Source organism: Rhinolophus hipposideros (genome assembly GCF_964194185.1).
Source record: "Rhinolophus hipposideros genome assembly, chromosome: 4".
In the NCBI taxonomy this organism is placed as follows: Eukaryota; Metazoa; Chordata; class Mammalia; order Chiroptera; family Rhinolophidae; genus Rhinolophus; species Rhinolophus hipposideros.
The window spans coordinates 79,064,866-79,091,924 of record NC_138050.1 but is presented as its reverse complement, the minus strand read 5'-3'; the positions used below and the strand labels follow the sequence as shown (position 1 = coordinate 79,091,924).

Here is a 27,059-nt window from a genome sequence, read left to right as displayed (position 1 = left end):
CCTAAAATTTGATAATTATTTAAGTAGTATCTGTAAGATAGTGAAATTCACTTTTTGTCTCTGGTTATATGGAGATTTTTATGTCATTATACATTGCTAATTTCTATATACATAATATATATTATATATAACATATAATTTATATATAACATATATTTTATATATAACATATATATGTTATATATAATATATTATATACATATGTATATATATAGAGAGAGAGACAGAGAGAGAATCTTTTCATGATTTTCCTTCTTGTGTTTAGTTGGTACATATAAAATTGCAAAATTTTAGAGGTGGTGGAAATTAGGATCCTCAGAGAACTCATAGTCTAGTTAGTTTCAACAATTTTGAAAACCTCTGTTTCAGCTGAACCTATTCAATTTACAGGATAAGAAGTTAGGACTCAATAAGTTTAGGTGATTTGACCAGGGTCACAGAGAAAACTAATGGAAGGCTGATAGTTCCGTGATCTGTTAGGCAGTGAATAATTACTAAGCCCCTACTGGGTTTGAAGCTTACAACTAGGTACCATTAGCTGCACACTACATAATTACGTATAAGCCATAGGCACCAAAAAGAGAATTCAGTAGACATACTCAATCTTATTAACAGCAGGAAATTATCACAGATTAAAGCTAATTATGTACCAGAGATCCAGAGATATTACTCTAAGACAATAATAGGTTGTCAATTTAATGTATTACATTTTGGCACACTCATGTACTGCTTGCTGAATATAGAATGGATTGTCAGTGCATTACATCTAAAAAAGAAACAGAGGCATTGAATAGCTAATTTAATAAACAGATAGGCAGTAAAATTCATATTCATAGATTCCTAGAGTACAAGATGGTAGAGATGAGCAGAGGCTTAGAGATGATTCATTTTACAGATGAGAATATGGAGGCTGGGGGCAAAAATTTCATAGTTCTCTGTGAGTCATTCTATCTCCAAGCCCAAATCCTGTTCTTTAAACCATAGCACACACACTTTGATCTTAAAATAAATGCAAGTTAATTGAGCACTTCGGAAAATAGTGCAGGCTGTAAAGCTGTGATTGTTGCTTTGGCTGTAGGACAGCCAGGAGTTGTACTTTACTGCTTTACGCGGTCACTTGAATGATTGCTTCAGAGATGACAATCGCACAAAGGTGCAAATGACTACAAAGTACTTTAAGGCTTTTAAACTATTAATACATGGAAGTAATAATACCTAAATATTCTAATGTATCCTTCACTACATTCAAGGTAAAATAAATGAAAGCATTAACTTGAGTAGAAAACAATGTTACATTTTTTTCCTGGATAAAATTCAGATAAAAGATTCCCATGTTTGCAGGGATCCAGGGCCTGAAAACAAGCCTATGAATTTGTTGTGTCCAATTCATTGAGCTCAATCGCATGAATCTTTCAATCAAAGCAATTCAGGACTGTTACTGAGATCCTTGTTTTATTAACACACTGTGTTGTCTTTTTAGGAATACTGATCGAACGTAGCATACATTTATGTTTTCTAAGTTAGTGTTTTTCAGACTGTGGGTTGCAACCCATTCAGAGGTCTTGTAATTAATTTATGAGTGGCATTCGGCATTTTCCCCCAATTAAATACAAATAATTAGAGTATAAAATAAGAATTCTTATGCAGTGAGGGTATTATTTCATGAAATTTGTTTTTTATTTTGTGTCTATCTGTCTGAAAAGAGAGAGTATTGGGCTGTAAAATGTATTTCTTAATGGGCTTTATGAAACAGTAGTTTAAATATGAATGTTCTAGGTTGTTGGATGAATCAAATTTTCTATGCTCAGCAGAACAGTGAAAATGGAAGTTCTGTTTATGATTGATTTTGTATATTGAAAGGTTGTGGCCTTTGAACATATTGTCTCTTCTACAAAGTTTTATTCTTTGTATTTGTTCTTCTAACATATAAAGTTAACCTAATTTTAAAGGTTGTTGTCTTTCAGGCACAGTTTAGCTTTATGACAGATTTTGCAATCAATTTATACAAAAATTATATTCTGGAAATTATATTCTGGATAGTTTTCATATGTCAATCTTTCCTTGAATAGTATTTGTAGGTACCACTTGATTACCTTTAATTGAGAATATTATTATTAAAGATAATTCAAAATAGTGAAAATTCAGTTAGGGGCTTCCTATCTATCACAGAGATTGGAGAATGATGACGAAGGGATCAGACTGAGTGAAGCCGGGAGCCAAGAAGCACATCCTATGGAAAGGTTTAGGGCTGGGGGAGGGAAATGCACAACTTTCTCAGGCCTTTTTGATGATTAACCTCTACATGGCTTCCCTTCAGTGTCTAAGTTAGCATTAATGTTTTTGACGAGTAAAATATATTTTATTTTTATGTGATGAAAAAAGGTTGTTGGAGAGAAAGAAGTGCAGGCATGTTGCTGTCCAATATGGTACTGGAAGCAGATGTTATCAGTCTTGATTTCTTGCTATGGGAAGCGATTGCATTTCTTTGAATGAACATTAATAAAGGATTTAGAGGAACACTTTGAAAAATCACAACTTTCCAACCCTTAAAACAGAGTACTATACTGAGGCAATGAATGACAGCAAACCACATGGGAGGAAACACTGCTCTGTGATTAGGAAAAGAAACCGGTAGGACTTCAACTAGGAATCGGACAGTTTTCAGAGTATGTTAACTAACCTGGCCATGAACAACTGAGTTTAATTTGGCGTTTTAGTCATCATAGAGGAAAGAAAACTCAATTTTGATGCCTTGCTAAAACTCTCTTTCAAACCTCACGTTAAGTGTAATCCCAATTTTAGAGCTTATTGTTTTTTAAAATACATTTAGTTGGTGAATATGATTTTCAAAGTAACAAGGACATTAAAATCAGTTTGTATCTTCATAATGTTAAAACATTCCAGGCTGAGAAGTTGTGAATCACCAGATGTTTGCTGTGAACACATAGCCAGTGTGTCCCGGTAGATATGCTCTGGCAATAAAGCGTGTGAAGTCAGAATAATTTTTCTTCCGATCCAGCATAATTCATCCTACCCCAGATTGGTTAGAAAACTTATTTCAAGGCTGTTCCATGCTAAACCAATATGTCTCAAACTAAATGATAAGATATCAAACCCTTTCTTCCTATTTCCAAACAACTTAATCCCATTCATTATCTCTGACCTTGCTGCTTTAATTATTTTTTTCCACTTAAAGAAATCAAGATCTTGATAAGCTCATTAAAGTGAATCCTAAAACTCTCACCAACCACCGAAGGTAATACAACTATGTTAATTTTTGTGCTATTGTCAAGAGCAATATTTTGTTTTATTATTTCAAGCAGATTTATAACCTTAATGATCTTACCAAAAGAACTTCACGATTAATCGGCAGTCTTTTCATTTTTTCTATTTAAAGAAGCCAGGATCTCGATAACCTCATCAAAGTGAAGCCTGCAGCAATCAGAAGCAATCAAAGGTAATCACATAAAAGCAGTCATTTCATGTTTTCATCTGCCTGTTGTCCCTCGGTAGAGTGGGTTTATAATATTGCTTTATTGAACTAGCACAACCAAAGAAACCTTTCACTGATCTGAACTTATTTTTTTTTCCTCTTTTTGAATAGCCAAGACTTGGACAATCTTATTAAAGTGAAACCTGCAGCTCTCAGAAACATGGAGAGGTAAGTGACTTTACCTCACTATCTTGACGTGTTCACAAGGTTCTGGGTTAGGTACTTTTTCTTCTTTCCTTCCTTTCTTTCTTTCCTTCCTCCCTTCCTTGTTTCCTTCCTTTCTCCCTCCCTCCCTCCCTCCTTCCCTCCCTTCCTTTCTCTCTCTTTCTCTAAAGAAGGCTTTCATTTTTCCTTAGTGTTCAAATGAGGACACATTTATTACCCACATGTCTCCGGTCAGCAAGGAAACATGTTGCATTGTTCTGTAATCAATTGTACCATTTTTGACTCAGTTCTGTACTTCTTATTTGTGCTAAGACAACTTAGTGTTTGTTTTCTATAGGAAATAAAGTGAAATAAAATGACAATAGGTGAAATTCAATAAGAAAAATATTATGGAGAAGCTGAACCAAACTGATAGTTTACATAGATACAGAGAATCTGACAGGATATTCAGTGTGTTCAAAACAGACCCACAGCTAGTGTGAGCTCACAAAATAGTAAGGCAGATTCTAACCCTGAGCTTCCATTTTGAGTTTTGCAAATATCTTATAATTCACTATCTTTATGTCATATTGTTCACCTAAAGGACTTTATTAATAGATAACAGATAATGCACCAGAGTATATTACATTAAAAGTCAAAATTGTTCTGCTGACCTGAAATTTTATCATAATAAATATATAGCTAGGAATCACAGTCTCAATATTCTGAGGTAAAGAAAGCAAATTAACATACAAAAAGTGTTTTGAACCCACTGGGAGAAAGAGGACCGTGTGGTATACCCATTGACCTAGCTCTTGTGTCTCCTAGTTTTTTGGGTTTTTTTACATTAGCGCTTCTTTTTGCTTTTTCTGTTTGTATGTTTTTATCAGTGTTTGGGTCTCAAGCAAGAATGTACAAAGACAGTTGAAAAGCAATTACTACTTAGAAACAAACGCAATTACTACTTAGCGTTTGTTAAGCACTTATGGTGTGACTGGCAATTCATATACATTTAATTCTCACAACAACCCCATGAGAAATATATTCATACACCCTACTTTATAAAAGAGGAAACTATAGCTCAAAGATATGAAACAACCTTATCAAGAAAGAAAACATTCTGGATCTGCACTCCACTCCTTCTGATGTCACTACCTAGGGGGAAAATAAATCTGTGACTAAAACAGCTCAGACTCTCTTCTTTCCATTCTTCATACTCCATACAGTTCCTTCCCTTCTAATCCCTCTCCCACCCTGGCAGTTAAAAGACTGCATTAGATACATTTATTCTAGAAAATTACTGTTAAAGTAAGAGGGAGGAGAGAAAGTACTTGTCTCATAGAGGTTTCCTAAGAGTGGAAATAACAGCAGACTTTTGGTGTCAACCCTGCTTTGTTAAGTAGAACCATTTCTTCAGAGTGGTATTGGTTGGGGCAGATTTTCTTTTTATTTGTAACAGTTTTAGGACATTTCCAACCATGGTGGAAGTGACTAGATTTAATAACTACATGTGGAATAACTAACTGGCTACTGTTAGGAATAACTAGTGGCTACTGTAGCCAATTTCTCCCTCAGTGGGTGATTCCATAAAATCTCTCTCTCTCTCTCTTTCTCTCTCTCTCTCTCTCTCCCTCTCCTTCTTCTAACTTCCCTCTCCTTCCCTCCCTCCCTCCCTCTAGCGAATATGCTAACAGACAATGGTAACTTTCTCATGCAAGTTTTGCCTTTTGTTTGTTAGAAGAGGCTCATTCTATAAAAAGGTAGTTTGTATTTCAGCAACTCCTAATAAAATATCTATAAAAAGAAGACATTCTTCTTATACAGATAGGATTACTATTTAAAAAATTTAAAAATATTGGCCATCTTGTTGTTTTCAGATGGTAGCTTGGGTCCCAAATGTGACCTAAGTGATGGCGGATACTTCTGTAGTAGTTACACCAGATTTGATGATAATCAGCTTGGATGTTCAAGAATTATCCCAGAACAAAACAAACAAGAAAGACTAAGCTGCCTGTTTGAAAAAAAAGTGACTTCATTGAATTGGTTCAGCCACCTGTGTCTATAAAGTATCTATGCCGCCCAGTTGATTTCAGCGGGTAAAGAGAAGGGACATTTTAAAGTGCCTCCCAGTGGGAATAACAGCCAGGGCACTTTTATATCCAATTCAGTGTGACATGAATACTGATTAGTTAATAATATAACATCTGTGAATCAGAGTTCTTTTTATGTGACTTTGTTGACATTTCCAATAGTTGTATATTTAATTCACAGTTAGGGGCGGAATAAGCTTCAGTCACAGATCAGAATGTGAGGAGGTGTCCCTGGGCTCCTAGGAACACAACAACCTGCACAAATGCAGATATGCAGAGAATTTTCATTTATTCAGGGAGAAACTGCATGATTTTTAGCAGTGATAGTTTCATATTTTCATGAACTAAGAGATAGTAAAGAGAGATATTCAATTATTTGTAGCCTATAAACTGCTGTTCCCAAACAAATATTGAGAAGCATCTAGTGACACTTACTTAGGCCTTTATAATTAGAAACAGCATCCTTCATCTGAAGTAGAAAAAGTATTTTGAACTATTTGTGGTATTATACGTCCATCTTTTTAAGAATTTCCTATTTGCTAAGGCGTGCCTCCAAGTTTTTAGTATTCCCACCAGAGGAGAGTTCCTTCGTATCTTTCAATTGCGTATTTCTCTTATTTCTGCTCAAAACAGAAAGCGGGGGTGGGTGGGGGGGAAGTGGGCAGCGTTGACTCTTTCCATTGCTTCATTTCCCCTGATCGATAAGTCACTTTGGATGCTTCTCCTAATTATCTTGTGAACAGAGACACTTCATCATCTCCACAACTATAATAGTCTAGACCTTGTTCAATCTCCTAATGATCCCTCTGCTGCCTGTCGTACCTTCTTTCCTTCAATCCATTTGCCACACGATGGAGTGGGTGACCTTCTAAAACAAATCTGATCACATCATTTTTCTAATTCCCATTGCCATTGATTGGATACTGGCCGCACTCCTTAACCTGGTTTCCAAAGCCCACCTCAGCCTGCCCCCCCCAGGCTTCCTCACTGCATCCTCTATCATGTTCAAGTCACAAGCAGAGACCCCCCCCCACTTGGTCACACCCCTCACTCCTCCTCCATTGCTATTGCATGGTTAACTTCTCATCCCTTAGGTCTCAGCTTGGTGTCTCTCGCTCTCTCAGGCTCTGGGAAGCCCCTACCTCCCGATATCCCATCCCCAGTCCTCCACATTTACATCAGGTCTTTCTAGATGTTCCCAAGCTCTCTATCCACCTTATCCCATAGCATGTGTCTCTTAGAGGGAATTATTTAATCATCTCTGTTCAACTATCATATTTTTAAGGGTAAGATTGGTTCTGTCATGTTCACTTCTTTATCTACAGTGCATATCACAAAGTATGGCATGTATTTGGTTCTTAATAAGTAGTCTATGAATTAAATCCTAAATCTCAAACCAATCAAGGCTCTATAATCATCCACTTAGATAACACCTATTGCTTTCTACCTCTAACATTCTGAGCCAACGAGAGTAAAACCAGATGAAAGAAATCTGATTATCCTCTAAATGGTCTCCTTTCGCCAGTGACTATCTCTTGCCCAGTGGCATAATCTCATGGTGAATTAGAGTCACTAAAATTCTTCATTGCATCTTATATTTAAAATACCTAAATTGTCCAATTTCTTTAGGGACCTGTTAATTTCTTTAATATATAATCTTTAAGACTCTCATTGAAAAGAATAATAAAAATATATAAAGCTAGGCCCATTCAATGTCAATAGAGCTGAAGAATTACACCAGTTATCTCACTTATTCTATACTCCTTTTAGAGAGACAAATATTCCTTTTGAACTAAAGCTTCATGCCTACGATTTAGTTCTTGGCATAAAAGAAATACGATTGTAAAATTTTTATATGGAAGCTCTTAATTTTGCAAATGTGTTTGATACTCTACAAAAGCAATTTAAGTAAGCTGTAGAGAGAAAAACATATTGTGGCTTTTAATAAATACCTCACACGCCCTCGTTAGAGAGGAAGAGAGTTGGGAGTGAGCTGATAACTTTCATATAGAGTTTATCCTAGGAAGAGTTGCGTAATAAGATACAATAATTAAAGGGGGTCAAACATATAGTGATAGAGGAGACTAGACTTTGGTGGTGAGCATAAAGTGCAATATATAGATGATGAATTATAGAATTGCGTACTTGAAACTCATACAATGTTATTAACCAATCACCCCAATAAATTTAATTAAAAAAGAGACAATAATGCTTTGGGCCCTAGAATCTCCATTTTTTCCCCTTAATCTGCTCTGTAAAGGAATGTTACATTCCTTAATGAAACAGTGGAAAATAAATTGCATGATGACAATGCAGATAAATGCTTATATTTAAAATTTGTGCTATGAGTACATAACAGATAACTCATTTTCTCCTAAACATTTTGAAATCTACATAAAGAAAAACATTTTAGTTGCTATGGTTCACAAATTTCTTTTTTAGCATTTCTCACTGTATCCACAGAAAACTGATGATTTTTTTTTTGTAGTGAATTCCAGCTGCTCAATAAAACTATAAAATTATAAGGTCGTCCTTCCACTGCAACTGCCACTGAAAGGGTTTGGAATCAAGCTTTTGCTGCACCCTGAAGCATTTGGCTGGGCTTCTATAAAAATCTTTTTTTCACACTTTGACTCACAGCTCCTCCTCTTTTACCACAGTGTAAAAGACATGAGGCAATAGATGTGGTCTTAATTAAAGAGTGAAATGTATTTTTACATCCTTCAGCTTTTTTACATCCTTCAGCAGGGAAGTTTATGAGCAATCTGAACTTCTTTTATTGGATCTTCAAATCTAGATGATGACATCAGTCAGGGTGAACAACCAAAGCAAATGCATTGTTTTTACTTTTCGTAAATTGAAACTTTTTATTTTGCTTTATGATTTATTTTATTCATTTGTTTACTCGACAAATAATTAATTCTCTAACTCTAGCCAGGTACTGAGCTAAATGCTGAGAAAGAGCTCCAAGCATTGTGTATAGACTGGGGTGGGGTGGAAGGTGGGGTTGCTTCCAAAATGTTTCATTTTAAAAATAGAAATAACAGGATTTTAAAAATTAGACAATCAGATTCTAAAGTTCACATGAAAAAAGTGAATAAGTGAGAACATTTCTGAAGAAGAAAAGTGATATAGCCCTAACAGATATTATATACCTTCAATAATAGTATGGTTACTAGGATTTAAATAAAGAGAACAAAGCAGAATGTTCACAGACTCGAGTCCAAGAATTTAATATGCCATAAAGATGGCATCTCAAGTCAGTGGAGAAAAGATGAATACTCAATAAATGGTGCTGGGACAACTGGGTAACTATCTGGGGAAATCAAGGTTGTCACACCTGTTAAAAAAACAAAATTCAGCCGAGTAAATCTGAAGAGCTACTTGGCTTTAATTAAGTGATTCATGAATTGGGCAGCATCCCATCTGGCAATGAGAAGGGCACGCCCTTATTTTCCTTTAAATATTAATATAGATTATTCATAAAAATATAATCTACTCTACCAAACGATATGTGATAGTTTAATAAAAACAACAATATTTCTATAAAAGCACTAAAGATATGGTTTATTTGATGAGTCACAATTATATCACGTTGGGAGTATGCTTCTTTGAAGGTGTGTATGCATAGGTTCCGATACCGAGTTATCTACTTGTAGTTGTTGCATTTGTAAGATTCTAGTTTCTCCTTCACCTTAGCTAGGGTCCAAAACGTGGTTCCTGGAGGAGGGTGGTGAGGGAGTGGAGGTGGGGGAAGGGAGAAAGGTGTAGGCAGAGCAAAGATGCACTATCTGCAGCAGCCAAGAGGGAAAAGTGCAGAGGAAGTGAGGATGACCAGCCTGAGGCTGAGAAACCAAACGGAATCATGCTGTGAGGGCAGAAGTGGACTAGGTGGCTGAAAACAAATTTAGTTTCTCACAGTTTTGGAGGCCAGAAGTCCGAGATCACGATATTAGTAAGGAAGGTTCCTTCTGAGGCCAAGAGAGAAGGCTCTATTCCAGGCCTCTCTCCCTGTCTTGCAGAGGGCTGTCTTCACCTGTGTCTTTCCATTGTCTTCTATCTGTGTGTGTCTGAGTCTAAATTTCCTCTTCTTATAAGGATACTAGTCATATTGGATTAGGACCCATACTAATACCTCATTTGAACTTCGTTATCTCTGTAACGACCTTATCTCCAAATAAAGCCACATTCTGACATACTGTCACTAGGACTTCAACGTATGAATATAGTGGTGGTGGTAAATGGGGAGTTCAATTCCACTTATAACAACATCCCAAAACAAGGAAACAAAGCCAGGGTTGGGAGCTGTGTAAAAAAGGATAGAAATACATACCATTCAGGGGTGAAGTTTGGCAGATTCTTGGTGATTGACACAAAGAGATGAAATGTCCATTACTTGCTTGACTGATCTTTTTTCTCCACAATCATGGTGCCTAGATGTGGAGTGCACCATGACTGCCTTAAAGTTTTCGAGTCTAATATCTTCCCCTTGGGGCCCTTTAATGTCTTTTCCCGGAGCTAGCTAAGATAATAATAGATTTCCCCCAGAGAAGAAGGAAAAGAGAATTTAAGGTAATTTAACTTAATTTCCACAAGTACTTTTGGAGTGCCTATTACATGCAAAGCGATGCCAGGCCTTGGTAATGTGATTCTATTCTCAAGTCCTGTAAACCATCAGCTTCCTGGAGAAAATAGCACTCAGTTTATCCAAGGTTAGCAATGGAGGGAGAGTCACTTCCAGGGATTGGACAAAATTCTAATTTCTCAAGATGCTCATTTCCTGGTGATCTCTCACCATTTACCACTGCCAACCTGCCCCGTTTGGCATTCCAGGGAAACTGGATTATGGAAATACGACGACACTTCACTTAATTTTATTCTATCATCCCCGAGTATTAGGTCGCTGCAAAAGTAATTGTGGTTTAAAGGTTAAAAATAATTGCAAAAACAGCAATTACTTTTTCACCAATCTAACGTTTAGTAAAGTATTGTGTAAAAATGTTAAGGGGAGGATCACGTAATACCTAGGCTATTAAGGTAGTATGTGGGCCCTGAGGCCAAAAAGGTGGCTCTAGTAGGTTGTGAAGGACCATCAGGGGTTACGCAAAAGCAAAGCCTTCTGTCTCCACCTCTGAATTTGAAGGAGGTGATCTGGGAGGTTTCCTTACACAGTTCTAGCAGTTACGCTGAGGAAGTCAGTTGGAATTTTACATCATTCAGGCTGCAGAATCAAATGATTTTGATACTTCTGAGCGACTTCTGAAATCCTGTACTTTTTACATATAATAATTGGCATATTTTCTACTATAATTCACATTACAAAATAATTTAACTGATTTCTACATTTTCAAAAACGTGAAGCTAATATCTTAAATGTAAGGTGTAAGTGTAGTTATGGAATGCTGCCTAATTTGCAGATTTATCAATTATTGAAGGTTTGGGTATTACACAAAGAGAGTATTAAATTTTATTCCACATGTAAGATAACTTTTTATATTATTTTCCTCTTTGTCAGTATTAATTTTGTGTGTGAGAATCCATACGCTGATTCCAGGTAATATAACCTTATTTAAATCTACTATTCAGGATCAGGAGAAGGGAGATTAATAAAAACTGAAATTAATTCTAAAGATGTGATAAGTTAGGGCAGAAAGAAAAATGAAAAAGTAATCTGAAACTTTTGGAATCAATAGTACTTGCTGCAGTGTCACTCCAGTTCTATTAACTATCATTAATTTATGCTTATTCAGTTCACTTATAGTTGTAGTTATTGTGTCCAAAAACTCTATTTACGTTAACTCATTCATGCTTACTGCAAATTTATTGCATTAGATATAATTATCCTAGTTTACAAAAGGAAGCTTAGAAAGGTTGACTAACTTGCCCAAGGGACTAGGTTCATGACAAAGGCTTTTTCAAACTCATGAGGAAAAAAAAAATCAAAGATTACCAGTGTTATAGCAAATACATACTGTAAATAACTAATATGTAAGTAACATAACAGAGGACATTGTATCTCTTGAAAGTGTGTTATATCATAACTGTAGCCCAAAATTTTAAAATCTAATTGTCCCATTTATCCTGCACATTTTGAATTGTTGATTCAAATTAGGGTTGATTTTTCATGTTTCTGTGATCCAAAAAGCTAGAATGAAGTCTAAATATTCAAGAATTGATTTTAGGTGGACAGGTGGCTTGGCCCCAAATCTTGACTATTTTACAAATTAGTTAATTGGCCTTGGAAAATTCATGTATCCTTTCTGAGCCCCAGATACTGTCCTACAAGATTTTGTGAGATCGGAATAAGATAATCGATATGGAAATACACAGTACTTTGTGACACAAAGTTGGTACTCATTGAATATTAGCGGAATGTGAATAGAATCAGTTGTTTGTGAAAAGAATCAGTTGTTTCTTTTCAGACCAGATTTCTCAAACCTTCCAAGGAATTAGTTCCTTATTTTCTCTCGAAGCATGCATAACCCACGCTCTCATAGTTGAGTTGTAGACATCAGTAGTTCAATGTCCCATTTCTGTATACTACAATGACTGTGTCTAAGATTATGTACTGATTTTTAAAGTTTTATTCTAATGTTTATTTCCTAAAATTATATTTTAACTAAATTGTGTGTGTGTGTGTTTCTTTTTTTTCTGTAGAGGCCGGGACTGGGAAAATTTAATTGAAGTAAATGCTAATGTGCCTAAAAATAAGAATGGAAGGTAAGACTTATTATAATTTACTTTTGTCTTATGAATTCCTTAGAAGCCTGTACAAATTATGCAAACTTTGAAGATTTTCTGGGGAGTTGAATTTATTATGGTATTTAAATATAAATAATATCTAAATACAAAAAAAAACCAATGTACAGGGTACTTAATAGCTTAATAGAAAAAAATAACAAAATTCAAATTCTGTTAAAATTTCTGACTAAGGGCCTGCTGCTGTTCTATTGCTTAGTGTAAAAGGCATCATGGAAATTCAAATTTTTGCACTTGGCCTGTGAATATTTATATGTACTTACCATTGCTTGGTAGGCTCTTAGTGGTGCAGAAAGCACTCTGAGAATATCCTCATTGGATACCTAGTGCTAAAAGAATACATGAATTCCTGACAGCTACAAAACAGGACCTAATTTTGAAATTTATTTTCACCACAGAGTATAATGGCTTTAAAACTATTATACCTTGGTTGCTTTTACAGGAAAATTAGGATAGAAGCTATACTTTATTGTTGTTACAGACAGTTTAAATTAGGAAAGAATTTAAAAATAATTTTCTGTTTAGTGATTCTTCCCCCCACATGTGGGGGTGACCTAAGAACAAAGGGTTCTATTCTGTACCTTTCTAAGGTGCAGTTGCCTTTTCAGTTAACAACAACAACAAAATAATGTAAAGAAATGATATTGTTGATATTTTGTTCAGGGAATGGAAAATCAGGAAAAGAGCTGGGTCAGTTCCCCCCCCCCCATAATGTATATAAAAGGCTCTTGACTCTAACAGGTAGGTAGTTTTTTTCTGTTCCCTTAATTCCTCAAATTATGTTCTGCCTTTTATTTTTTTTGTGATCCCAAGCAAGCCTTTGATAAAATAAGAAAGAATAAATTTTCAATAAGATCTATTTATCTTGGAAAAACACCCACTACTTTGGGAGTAGGACTGGGCTTACAATTAACGAATCTTGTTCAAATATTACTTGGAAGTGATCAAGGTAAAAAAAAACAACAAAACAAGTCAATGATTAGGTATAACTAAGGAACTTCCCATTTAACACGATTTGAACGGTGCTCCAGTTTCAGTTGGACTTGCAAATGAAACGGGGGTTTATTGGAAGAATTAATAAGGAAATAGAATGTCATCAAAATTCAAGAGCAGGAATGGTAGAATGGCCAGGCTTCATGGTGTGTGAACGGAGGGGTCATTTATTCTTGACCAGAGGACATTCCATCAGGAAAACCTGGGCAAGAACCCTACTTCTTTGTCATTAATATAACTCAGCTACTTCTTCAGTGTTGCCTTCTGCCTATTTTTCTCCTGCTCCTCCCAACTACTTGCTTCCTTATTTTCTGCTCTTCATCTTTTTGATAATCAAGAACTTTTTGTTGCGTCCCTGCTTCTGCTTCTTCCTAACTTCAGCTGACTCTAGCTTTCCATGGCGTATCTGGCCTTCACCAAGGCAATGTGGGTGTGACCATCTGCACAGAAAGTGTAGAAATGGAAAACACCCTGGTAGACTCTCAGGTGCACATACTCTCCTTTTCCTTTCTGCAATTCCAGCTGGGCCTCTTGCTGGATGTAACCCAACTATCACATATACAACCCCGACCACTCTCTCCGGGGGGATGGTGATCCTCACGTTCAGTTCTTACATCCAGAGGCTGTAACTACCACCACCACACAACCAATGGTGGATCCCTGAGTTCTCTTTCCAGGTGCTATCCATTCTCCTACAGTTTACTGCAATCCTGCACACGTATGATTTTTCTCAGTTCTGCTATTTACAAATTAAATAGTAAACATAAACACTGCCCAAGCACCGACAGAACAACTGTAATAAAATTTTCATTTGAGAAAGGGTGGGGAAAAAAGAAACCTCTGGCCCCAATTTTTGTTCCTATGTATTCAGGCTACAGAAAGGAAAGTTTACTTGACTCTCAAAATGGGTAAATATTTAACAGAAAGAAAACTGAGGATCAGAGAGTAAGAGAATTGATAAGGTTAGTAAATTTGAGAGGTGGAATGAACCCAAGTGTTCTCTCTTTGCTTTTCTACAGTAGAGTACTTCATTTTATATATTTTGAATTTGTAATTTTTATAAGGATGCAAGACCTTGATAGTTTTATAGACGTAAACCCTAACATATGATACAAAATGGTAAGCTCTTAATATATTTTTATTTTTTATGAAAAAGAGATTTATAAAGTTTGCAGTGATATGGATGGTTAGCAGGTGATATCATAGTCTGCTGTTTAATCTCAGGTTGCTAAGGTTAAGTTAATAAGGCAATGGAAATATAAATAAGAGTCCTGGGCCAATCTGCTAAACTGAGACTTGATTTGCTTTATGAATGTACTCACTTTGTACAGCAATTGGATACCCAAGTAAATATGTGTTTTCTAATTAGTATATTCAGAGTTGTGCAACCACCACCATAATTTTAGACTACTTTCATCCCCTCCAAAAGAAACCCTATACCCATTAGCAGTCACACATCATTTTCCCCCAGCACTTCATGCCAAGCAGCTATTAATCTACTTTCAGTCTCTATAAATTGCCTCTTCTGAACATTTCATGTAAGTTGAACCATACACTATATGGTCCTTAGTGACTGGCCTCTTTTACTTAGCATAATGTTTACAAAATTCATCCATATTGTAGCATGAATCAGTGTTTCATTTATTTTTATTGCCAAATAGTATTCCATTGTATGGTTATACAACACTTTATGCATTCATCAGCTGATAGGCATTTGGGTTATTTCCACTATTGGATTGTAATTCACTATTGTGAACGATTCTGCTATGAACATCTGTATATAAGTTTTTCTGTGGAGTCTGCTTTCATTTCTCTTGGATATATACCGAGGAGTGGAATTGCTGGATAGTAACTTCATGTCTAACCGTGTGAGGAACTGCCAGACTGTTTTTCAAATCAGCTCTACCATTTGATATTCTCACTAGCAGTGTGTGAGAGTTCCAGATAGGTAAATTTTTAAAGAGAGTTTCCACTGCAGGAAACAGTTTCTCAAGTGTAATCCCATTTTAATTCTGTAAGATCCCACACAGTGTTTAGGTTTATATTTTATAGAGTTGTTATTTAATTGAGAAACACAACTATGACTATTAATTGGAATTTACAATTCAGTACTTTATTTCAATGAAGGATAACTTCTTAACAATAAAGCTGTCAATTGACAAACATTGTAAGTCATGAGTTATCTTTTATGAATATTATCCAAGGCATATGAGAGAAACACTTTGGCAGAGTCCCCTATTGCACGGGTTCCCAAACTTTAGTGTACGTCAGAATCACCTGCTCGTCCAGGAACTGCACTTTAAAAACCAGTGCTTATTTGGGTATGATGTTGGACTGCCCAACCTCTAAGGTAATGGCTCTCAACTTTGACTTGCATGTCAGATTCACTGGAGAGGTTTAAAAGAATCCCAGTGCCCAAGCTGTACCTCAAGCCAATTAAATCAGAATATCTGTGCATGGGACCCAGTAGTATTTTAAAAAGCACTACACATTATTTCATCAGTTGCCCAAGTATCGTGTATTTTTATGGTTCCAAGTAATAAAAAAAAAATAGTTTTATCACTTACTAGCATCAAGATAGAATTCCTTCATAAAAACTATTGCCATCTCATGAAAAACAAAGGAAGGCTTGGCAATGATCACAGAATTTAGGAGACTAAGGAGACATGATATTTATGTGGAACTAGTATCCTGATTTGGGCTCCAGAAGTAAGACAGGATATCAGTGGAAAAACTGATGAAATACAAATAAAGTCTATAGTTTAGTTAATAGTGTTGTACCAATATTAATTCCTCAGTTTTGCCAACTGTACCATACTTATGTAAGATCTAAGAATTAGGAGACGTTGTGAAGAGTATATAGGGATTCTCTGTATGATCTGTGCAATTCTTCTATACATTTAAGATTATTCCAAAATAAAAAGTCTATTTTTTTTATAATCTATCATCCTCCAAACTACTTGAGGAGCAAAATTCATCACAGAGTTTGTTGTTCCACCTTCAAATTTTTTTGTTTTAACATTTGGGTTTTATTCACAATTATGGAAATTAAATGAAGGTATTATCATTAATCTCATTATAAACCCAACCAGGAAATGCTACTTTTATCAGTCCGTTTGGGCTGTCATAACAAAAAAAAACACAGACTGGGTGGCTTAAACAACAGAAATTTATTTTCTCAAAGTCTTGGAGGCTGCCAATATCAAGGTACTGTTAGGGTTGGTTTCTGGTGAGGCCTTTCTCCTGGGCTTGGAGACAGCCCCCTTCTCGCTGTGTCCTCACATGGCCTTTCCTCTGTGTGTGCACACACATAGCTAGAGAGCTCTGGTGTCTTCCTCTTTTTATAAGGACACTAGTCCTATGGGATTAAGGCTCTACCCTATGACCTCACTTAACATTTATTACTTCCTTATAGGCCCAGTCTCCAAGTCACTTTGGGGGTTAGGGCTTCAACATATCAATTTGGGGGTACGCAATTCAGTCCACAATAGTACCACTTGCAACTTATTTCCTTCTATTTGCAGATTTTACAAACTAATGATATTTGATTTTACATTGTCAAGGACAATACAAACACATTTCAAACTCACTGGCAACCTTTGTTCTTTGAAGCTGTCTATTTGTTAAAATTGGGTTTTGTATTGTAAATTTTTTGATTAGAATATTTTCAAAAAGTTACTAGCTAGGTTTATTATTCCTGGAATAATATATTTTAATAATCACCTTAGAAAATCTTCTAATGATGTCAGTTCCACTTTCTCATCACCTAGTATCATTTTAACTTAGCTGTTTTGAGAAGCATCTATCTTAAAACCAGAAGATGATTTTTCCGTATGCCAGAGATGATAATATGTGAACAAATATTTTCCTTGTTTTAACAGCTATCTGGTAATGGAAGGGACAGTCTGTTTGCGAATGATAAGAAATGATTAAGATTGAAATACTCCTCTTGATTTCCATATCTCTCTTATTTTAGAGTTTACTAACATGGAGGAGGAAAAGGAGCTAAAGCTTTTGTTATTCCTGCATTAGATTTTTCTGTTTCATAGGCTAAAAGCAAATATGTCTATATTTTGTTAAGCATAGCGACATTTTTAGATTAGCAGAAATCTGGGTCAAAATTCTTCTGCAACCTTCAAAGCATTGCTTTCCATTAAAAATAGAATGGAAACTGGAATTTCTCCAAGCAACCCCTGGATAATTTTCATTAAATTGATAAACTTTCAGATATACTGTACATGAAAAGTTTTCTAAAATAGCACTGCTGCTGTGAATAAGTTACTGGAACCAATTTCAGATGGTTCCTGCCTTTCATAAAATGTATTCTATCCTAGCTTTTGAGAATGTGTCACATACCTAAAGATTATTCTTAAAGGTATTACAGTGGTTTCTGTGAAGGAGTAAAATAGTACATGTCTTCTTTTTGTATATCTGTGCTGAAACTAGGCAAGCATAAAGAGGTTCATGTTAGCTGAACATAATTTTGATAAAACAAAAAATTTCCAAGTCGCCTAGATTTTAAGGGCCAAATATTTGTGTTTGCTTTCTCAGGCTAGATGGCCAAGTCAATGGATCTACGGATGCTTTAAACAACCAGCCCACTAGAACCACTGCACATTCTTATGCAGCCAGGAAGAATTTCAGGTAGTACCCTGGGTCAATTATAGAACAAATCACAGGACTACTCTCTTTCTATTTTTAAAAAACATCTCACATACAACCCGACCTTTCTTTTGAAATGCAGAAATTTCAAATTTTATCAGTGGCTAGACAGGTTTACACACAAGTATTGAGTTAGCAACTTAGACATTAGTAGGTGATGACATCTGGATAAAAAACTATAAAATGTGATATTTCCCTTAAAACGTCTACAATTATTTTTTAAAAAAGCATAATTGTGGTGTTGGTGTTGGAATTCTTTAGATAGGTTTAAGTGTCATTAAATCAGATGTTAATCACATTAGTTCATTAAGGTCCATTTTTATGTGAGGCTTGTAGGAAGAGTGTAGTTTGAAAACATGAATGGGACCTCAGGCAAACAGACACAGCAATGCATTACACAAATATTCAAAGTAATCTTCATCCTCTAACACAGATTTACTGAGTGACGAATGTTTGTAAATAGTATTCTGGAAGTAGGCCAAGCTTGTGAAAGGTAAGAACAGAATGGGAGACATAAAGACATTTTGCAGGAAAGGATTAGTACCGCTTTAACATTTACATTTCAAAGGTTATAGTTTAGGAGGACTATATCAACATTCTTTTTGGGATTGGGTGGTTGTCTTGTGATTTTTATGATTCTTGTAAGGAAACTTTACACATAAAGTAAAATGGTTCGTATTGCAGCTCCGATGCTGAAAGCAGGCCTGCAGGACCAAAGGATACTGTTGTGTACACCAGGACGTATGTGGAGAACAGGTACTGCAAGCGTGTTTAAAATATTCTGCTCTCCTTATTTTACAATTTTAAAATAATCTATGTTTAAAAAGCAATTTTAGAGTAGGCTTGCTTTCTTTTCACATAGAAGACCATTGAAGCATATATTGAATTCTAGGTATAGGATTCTTTATGTTTCCAATATTAAGTAGTTGTCAAATAATCATGTAAAGTGGATAGACTAAATAATATTTTAATGTGGCACATGTATACACAACAGGATAGCCATTTGAAAATGTTCACATATGTTCACATGTGAGAATATGACTCTATGTTTATAATAAGCTTTATAAAATCTCACAAGTATTTATATGCTAGTTTGGAGTCATACTTTAATTAAATGGTTCTATCGACTATTATTTACCTCTAATGTGAAATAAAGGGTGGAACTTTTGGCTTATGCCCCGCAAAATCTCCTGGTTGTGTGATGAATGTTGAGAGAAATGTTAACCAAGGTCAGGGATTCATAATCCATTTGATTTTCAAGGAGTAGGGAAACAAGAATTATCCTAATTGTAGGGTAACATATGGTGGGGCATGCAAATACAGGTACAGGTGACACATGTCTTAAACAGAGTCCATTTCATGGAGGCCAAAGAGCAGAGCATGGGAAAAGTTTCTGAGGGGAGACGGCTCCAGAAAATTCAGTAAATTTATTGTGAGGAAGTGAGCAGCCTTTCAGAAAAGAAAAAGGTTTCTCAAACCCACACATAATCTACCCTGTAAAATAGAACCCTCAAATTTGATCTTTCTGCTTAATCCAATTCTCCCTAAAATCTACACTGACAGTGCAATATAGTATAGAGACCTTAGAATCAGATTTGGGATTGAATCTTTGTCATTTACTGACTGACCATGTGGCCTTGGCAAAGCTATGTAACCTATTCAAGCCTCAGTTTCCTCATCAGTAAAATGGGAGTAATGATATATGTATCATGCCTACGTATGTGCAAAGTCTTATGTAGCATTGTGGGTTCTGTGTCCCATAAAGTAGAGTCTATTTCTGACAGAGTCTGCCTACGGACAGTTTGGAAGGAAAGATATTTCTCAAAAAAATCCCAAATGAGGGCTGTGGAGTTATCACTCACTGTGTAAAATAACAGGAACATATTGCTTCCAGTCCTAATATACTCATAGGTAGCATATGTACTTGGGAGCAATTATGAGCAGCCAGTTGGTTAATGCCTTACAGATTTCATTTGTCTCCAAGAAAGAGTGACATTTACAGACAGGAGCAATCTAAGAAATGGGACAAAGAGAACTTTGTAAAATTGCACTTTTTAATTTTATTTTATTTTACTTTGTTTTTTGCTTTTATGCTAAGCTAACCTTTCTTGAATGTTTTCAAGTAAAAATGAAACTTTCTATAGCTTCGCATAAAAGTCCTCTGTGCGAATGGTGTATGTCTGAGTGTGCTTGCAGAGGCTCATGCTGTACGCATTTCCTTTGTTAGACTACATAGTGCTTTCATGTGGTAAGTAAATGAGGGAAGTGCAAGCATAAATTTCACAAAAAATGATGACTTTTCCTGTGCACCCTTGTTTCTGCACCCCTTGCCACATTCTCTGTTTACTTCAGTCAATATGGCAGCTTATGTCAACTCGGGGGTGGCTTGTGTATCAGTATTTCTCCAGATTAAAAAATAAATAAATAAAAAAGGTGTCGGTACATTGTCCTGGCTTGTAAGAATAATAATAAAGTTACATGAGGAGGTATATGTGTGTTCTCACCTGCATACGGGTATGCACATCAATACCAGGGAACTAGCCCAGGTCTCACGTGTCCATATGTGTTGTTTCTAGTAAATCACCAAAAGATGCTTATCAGGAGGATAGCTCTCGGAAATACATACAAACTGTTTATTCGACTTCAGATAGGTGAGTATGTCTGTCTTTCATACATACAAGTCTATCCACACACTTACATATATGTTATATATGTATTCTTGTTGTCTGTTATACTTGAAAATGGCGCTCCTGATGGTGGTTATATGTGTGTGTGAAGTACAACAACCTCTGTATCCAGGAAGCTGTTCCTTGGCTTCCTGGCTCTTGCTGATGCCCTTTGTTCCATAGAGCTTTCTGTGCCTTACAGCTGCCTCCCAGGCCAGCCCCTCTGCTGTTGCTGATTCCCAGGAGTCCCAGTACTGCCACATTATAAGAATCTAGGTTTCATCGCATCACTAGATTGTGCCCTCAGCCCTCCCTCCCGGAGGGTTTCCAAAGCCAGCTCACTTTACAAACAGCTGAGTGGATCTGGGGCTATGACCCACTCTGGGCCCACACTCGATTCCCAGGAGGGGGTTACAATGAGTATCAATTTTGTGCTGGTAAACTGACCCCAGGCTTTTGCTGTTGGTGATCATCTTTTACCACTTAATGTTCAGTGGGGCACATAGATGACTCTCATGAGAGTGTGGGCGGTAGATTTCCAGTGGAAGAAATGAACATAAATAATTAGCATTTCAACGCAACCACAGGAAACCAGCTGTAATGCACATGTCTGATATATTCTAGTGATGGTGTTTCTCTATAGCAGGGGCCAGAAATAAGCCTCATTGAGAGTAAAGACATTTTTATGCACAATCTTAGCTTGCAATGCAGTGCTTGGCACTAAACAGGAGGTACTCAATAAACGTGCTCTGAAAAAAAGAAAAAAGAAATGAACCTATCTCCTATTTGCTAAAGGGAAACATGGATGGACCAGGCCTCAAAATTATATATTTTTGTCACCTTTATAAAATATAGCCCATTACCAATGTCCTTCTGTCTTGCCTTTAAGTCATTGTTCTTTGAGGAATGGAGTCATCTATACAAGCATTAGATACAAATAAGGTCTAGAAAACAAAATATAAACAGAGCTAGGTTCTTCATAATGCTTTAAAAACATCTTTAACTAACATTATGATTTTAATAAGGACAGCATTAACATCAGAGCTTTCCTGGGCTCAGATTTTTGTTGTTAACTTAAGGAAGGAAACCATTCTTCATAAAAATATTGTTCCTAATTTGAAGAATTTTGGCCCTGTTCCTCAAGTGGTCCTTGAAATGTGTCTTAGTCACCAGAGCAAAAGTCAGTTCTGTTAAGATCAGTCAAACAACTTCTTCTGTTGATTAGTTTGTGAAATGAGCCACGTCCTCACAGTTCTTATCTAAACATGTGAATCCCCTTTAAAGTAATCCCCACTTTACAGAATAAAGACAAATTCCTTTGAGCATTATTTATGGGTCTTCAGAACCTGCTCCTGTGGAATATTTACTGATGCTCAGTCAGTCCAGACCCCCTCATTGTGTTGCCCATTGGTACATCCTGTTCACTCTGCTTGGAATTCCCCCAGCATGCCCCTCCCCACTTCACCGAGCTCACCTTGAGAGCTCCTTCATCTTCAAGCTGTAACTCACATGACACTTTTTCTGACAAACCTTTCCTGCCTTTATCCCAGGGATTAGTTTCTCCCTTGCTGTGCTCTCCTAACTCTTTCCACATATCTATAATATGCTGCCATCATCCAATCACACACCTGACTACCTTGGTGGACAGGCAGCTTCTCATTGGAGGAGACCATGTCACTCTTCTTTATATTCCCAGCTCCTAGCTAAGTGCCTTTGGCACAGAAGAATGATAGAGAGTGCCTGTTTTCTACTCTTGAATTGCTTATATGGGACATTTAAGTGTGTGTGTACACGTGTGTGTATGTATATGAATAATCCACAGGAAAATATTTGCCAGGAATATATGAGCAAGTAGCTATAGAGTTAGATGAAAGAGGAAGATATTTACTTATATGTATAAGGGCTAGGAGGAAGTGACTAGAATGACTGAGTGTATAAAACCAGACAAGGTGATTTGCTTTAATCCCTTTCCTGTCCCACGCCTCCTCCTGCCTTCTTTTTCCCTCCTCTCTGCTTCTAGTCCGGGGCTTGGTGAGAGGATTGGGGCTTCTGGGCACATCTAGTTCATTTCCATAGAGCCCAATAGTCCTCACGGACAGGCCCAAAGGGAGCACAGGGACTTGGACCCATGCTGCCTTTGTTCAAATCCTGCCTGTGCTACTCCCTGGCTGCATGACAGTCTCCCTTCTGTGCCTCAGTTTCATCTTCTATAAAGTGATGATAAAAAACCATAGCATCTGCTTCTCAGAGATGGGAAGAGTTATTGAGTTAATAACGAGTTCATAAAAGTCCATGGAAAATGGACTGCACATATAAAGCCTATTAGCTGTATGTGTATTGTCTGTTTTTATTTTACTACCCCATTATGTACCTGCTCTGGAAATTCCAGGCCTTTATGCCAATACTAAAACTACTAAACTCCTAAATGGGCTATCTAAGACAGTCCTAAGACCTTCCAAAAGGAAAAGAATCTCATAGTTATTGGCTTTTCTTAAGGTTCTGGTGTGACCCCATGTCTTTTGGACTTGCAGATCATATTAATATATCTATGATTCATTTCTTATAGAACATTATGTTTCCAAGGTAAATAACAAAACTTGCTTTTTCCATCAAATGTGTGTGTGTGTGTGTGTGTGTGTGTGTGTGTGTGTGTGTAGGGTATATCATGTTAAAGAATGTAAATATTGTCATAAAAAGGAACTCAATCTTCCAGTCTTACAATGACACCAGGAGTGGAGTCATAGGGGAGCGTTTCAGAGACTCTAGATCCTAGAGTTTAGGGTACGCAGGCCCATCATTTATGAATTTACCAACACGTTCTCGAATGGATTTTTATTTTTGTCCTATTAAATGTTTTGGGAATTAAAATTGTATATTAACCTACAGTATAATTTTTCTATAATATGTGTAAATCAATAATTCAAAACCCTCAAGGTGAACTAATGACCTAGTTCAATTAGGAAACCGTGATTATCTTTGCTCTGGCCAGATGCACTTTTGATTGCTAATAAATTAATAATTGGAGACTTTCCTACATGATAATTCTTTGATATCATTTTGAGGTAACTAGAAGAATCAATTCTATCACTAGAATAAGTAAGTCTTGAACTTTCCTTGATTTTTACAGTTTCCTAAAGTATCAACCAAGTTAACATATCATTTCTATATGACTTTATGGGGAATACATGTGTCTTTTGCATTATGACAAATTTATTTTTAATTGCTTACATCTCTATAGGTCTGTCATTGAAAGGGATATGTGTACTTACTGCCGAAAACCTTTGGGCACAAAAACTAAAATGATTTTAAATGAGTTACAAATTTGCTGCCATTCCACTTGTTTCAAGGTAAGGATATGTTTCTTGTATTTAACTAAATATAACATTTTATAATAACTAGAATAAAAATATTTAATGAAATACATGAGATGAAGTTAAAGCTTTCAGAAACACTCTCACCCACATTAGTGAGGCACTACTTAAATAGTTCTCAGAGTTCTGCAGGTTTATAATTACTATCTTGGCTTTAGGCTTAGAGTTGATTATTGATACTTTTATACCCCTACCCTAGAGATTTAAATCTGTAAAAAGATAAACACTTGTTCTCTTTATAAAAGTTTTTGCGAATAAATCATGCATTACCTAAACTATATAATGAAGGAAAATAAATTGTTGAGAAGAAAGCTAGCAGCTCCTCAATCATGAAGTTAGGACTGACGGGCTTGACAATAGTTGAAACCCAGTCTGCTTTTAAGGGCACAATCAATTGTAATTAATTGTGGCTTAGTATAATAATAATGCCTATATATTAGAATGCTTCACAGTTTCTGTTTTCATATTTCATTGCTTTTACTTCTCACAATAATACTGGTTGGGTCAACATTATAGTTTTTGGTGTAACTGGATGAGTTCTGAACTAGGAATCTGAAGACCTGAGTTCCAGTTCTGACTCTGTCACTATGACTGTGTGCCTTTTGGACAGTCACCTAAGTTAGCTTGGCCTCAGTTTCCTCATCTGTAAAATGAGGTAGCTGACTAGACTAATGATTCTCAACCATGGCTGTACATTATAATCAACTGGGGGAGATTGGGAGAAAAGCAGAATGCTTAGGACCAGCTCTAATTAAATCAAGAATCTCAGAGATGAGTCCTGGCCATTGGTATTTTTAAAAGCTATTTAGATAGATCTAATGGTCAGTCAGCTTGAGAATGATTTGCCTGAATCGATGGGTCTTTCTGTGCTGACATTCTGTGGTCGGTGCAAATTACCTAATTCAGTCAAGTAGATGTAAAACTTTGACAAATGATTGCTTCTTCTCCAATTAGCTTCAGACAGTGACACATAGCAATCAGAAATATGATGCCTCATTTTGAGCAAAAAAATCCAACTTTAGGCAATAATATGTAGAATTCTATGTAAAATATATTCTCAATTTTTCATAATTATTTAATTATGAGAAAATGAAATTTTCTTTTAGTTATTAAAATATACTCAATGAAAAACCAGTTAGTCTATAGCTCTTTATTTAAAATTACTATGCAGAAAACTTTATAAAACAAGAAAATTCTCCTAGTTATTGCTTTTGATAAATAATTTCCATTTATTGTATTTTGGATGATTTCTTTCCATTTTCAATTTAATTATTAAACACTACTAAGAATAAAAATGTCCCCACAAGCCTAGAAAAAGATGGATTACTTGATAGCCATCATAATAGAGAACCACATGGACTGGTTTAAACATGTGGAATTGATCAATAACAATTTGCTTCAATGAACAGTTCTGAAAGCCAACCAATCAGTGACAGCCTCATGCTTGAAAGTCAGCCTATTGGCAGTGGAGTTGCTCCATTGAACACAGATCTAAAGCAGATATCAACCCTTTTCTGCCTCCAAAGCAGCACAACTCAACAAGCTTTCCCCTAAACCCTATGTAAGATCAGAGTTCGTTTTGCGTAATGTTTAGTTAATGTCCAGTTTGTATATCTGGGCAGCAGAGGTCTCCTTTAGTAAGCAAACAGCTTTGTGTTTTTCTTTGAAACAGCACATGGTGATCTTGTCATTGGTATAACCCATTTCTGAACATCTCTACCTACTCTATAGTGAGTTAAGTAGAAACTTCAGTGGTAGATATGGCCTGAAATGCACACCTGCATAGTAGAGAGATTCTGTGAGAATATATTTGAAAAGTTTGGCATGTGGATGATAGACAAATCCACCCACTTTCCCTGTGGAGTCTCATGAGGCTTCATCTGAGTGTTGCTATGGAAAATCGTGCTGAATGAATTGAAAGGCCTTTATCCTGTTCCACTAAGAATCTAGATGGTATATGTCACGTGAACTTTATATATTGTTTTTTTGTTTAGTGTGAAATATGCAAACAGCCTTTGGAAAACCTACAAGCGGGGGACAGCATTTGGATTTATAGACAGACAATACACTGTGAACCTTGCTACTCTAACGTTGTGGGTAAGTCTTAAGCTCTGTATGAAACGATCGCTTTTGCTTTATTAAATGAAGGATTTCAATAAAATAAAAAAATATTTTATTAATTATATTTAGTTAAGAATTCAGCTGCAGGTAGTATGGTAATTTTTTTGTTTTATGGTATAAAATCAGTCAGCATTTATTATTGTCTTCTGATGTCAGCTACAACTAAGCAAGAGATTCTTTACTTTAGAAAATTTTCTATTTTTTTCCAAGTAAAAATAGAACTCTGCTCAAATGATTGTTGGAGTTGAAGTCCATATCTGTGAATGACCCTTTACGTTTGCACCGAGATATACTGTTTTACCTAATTTGATTATTATGCTAAATGCCTTTAAATGTTATTTTTAAATGGAAAATTTAAATGTATGTAATTCTATGTTAAATATAGCATCCAAGTATTTTTATCAGTTTAAGACCAACAATACTATATAATTTGGGCTGTTTATTAGCATAAATGTTGTGAGAAAAAAATATTAATGACCTGCATTTTTAACTCACATTTTCTATCAACTTAGCATGAAAGCTTTAAAGTTGATTTAAAAGATGTGTACAGTGCCCAGTAAGTTAGTAAAATAAAATACCATAAACCTTGATTAGTTTTGAAAAGCCAGTATTAACATTTCATTTTTAATTCAATGGTAAGTAAATAGAATAATTGAGATGATATTGGGAAGCTGGCCAAAGCCCTACATGATGGGGAGGTTTCCTAAGGTCTTGGTGTGGTAAATGAAAGAGGAACATTTGTGATTCTTACATGGAATCT

General features: G+C 35.9%; 1 protein-coding gene across 22 annotated transcripts in view; it reads left to right on the top strand.

The window, feature by feature from the left end:
* The window catches only part of SCEL (sciellin), a 103,663-nt gene that overhangs the window by 73,834 nt on the left and 2,770 nt on the right, over positions 1–27,059 (top strand). For 9 of the 22 annotated variants that reach the window (XM_081045944.1, XM_081045939.1, XM_081045951.1 and 6 more), the window contains 9 exons: positions 3,197–3,256; positions 3,398–3,457; positions 3,605–3,661; positions 12,385–12,447; positions 18,031–18,123; positions 18,826–18,897; positions 20,718–20,792; positions 24,046–24,154; positions 26,173–26,275. In XM_081045944.1, the coding sequence (XP_080902070.1) occupies positions 3,197–3,256; positions 3,398–3,457; positions 3,605–3,661; positions 12,385–12,447; positions 18,031–18,123; positions 18,826–18,897; positions 20,718–20,792; positions 24,046–24,154; positions 26,173–26,275 (692 nt within the window). Of the gene's footprint in view, positions 1–3,196; positions 3,257–3,397; positions 3,458–3,604; positions 3,662–11,242; positions 11,282–12,384; positions 12,448–18,030; positions 18,124–18,825; positions 18,898–20,717; positions 20,793–24,045; positions 24,155–26,172; positions 26,276–27,059 lie in introns of all 22 variants that reach the window. The other 13 variants (XM_081045949.1, XM_081045945.1, XM_081045955.1 and 10 more) reach the window with 3 other exon arrangements.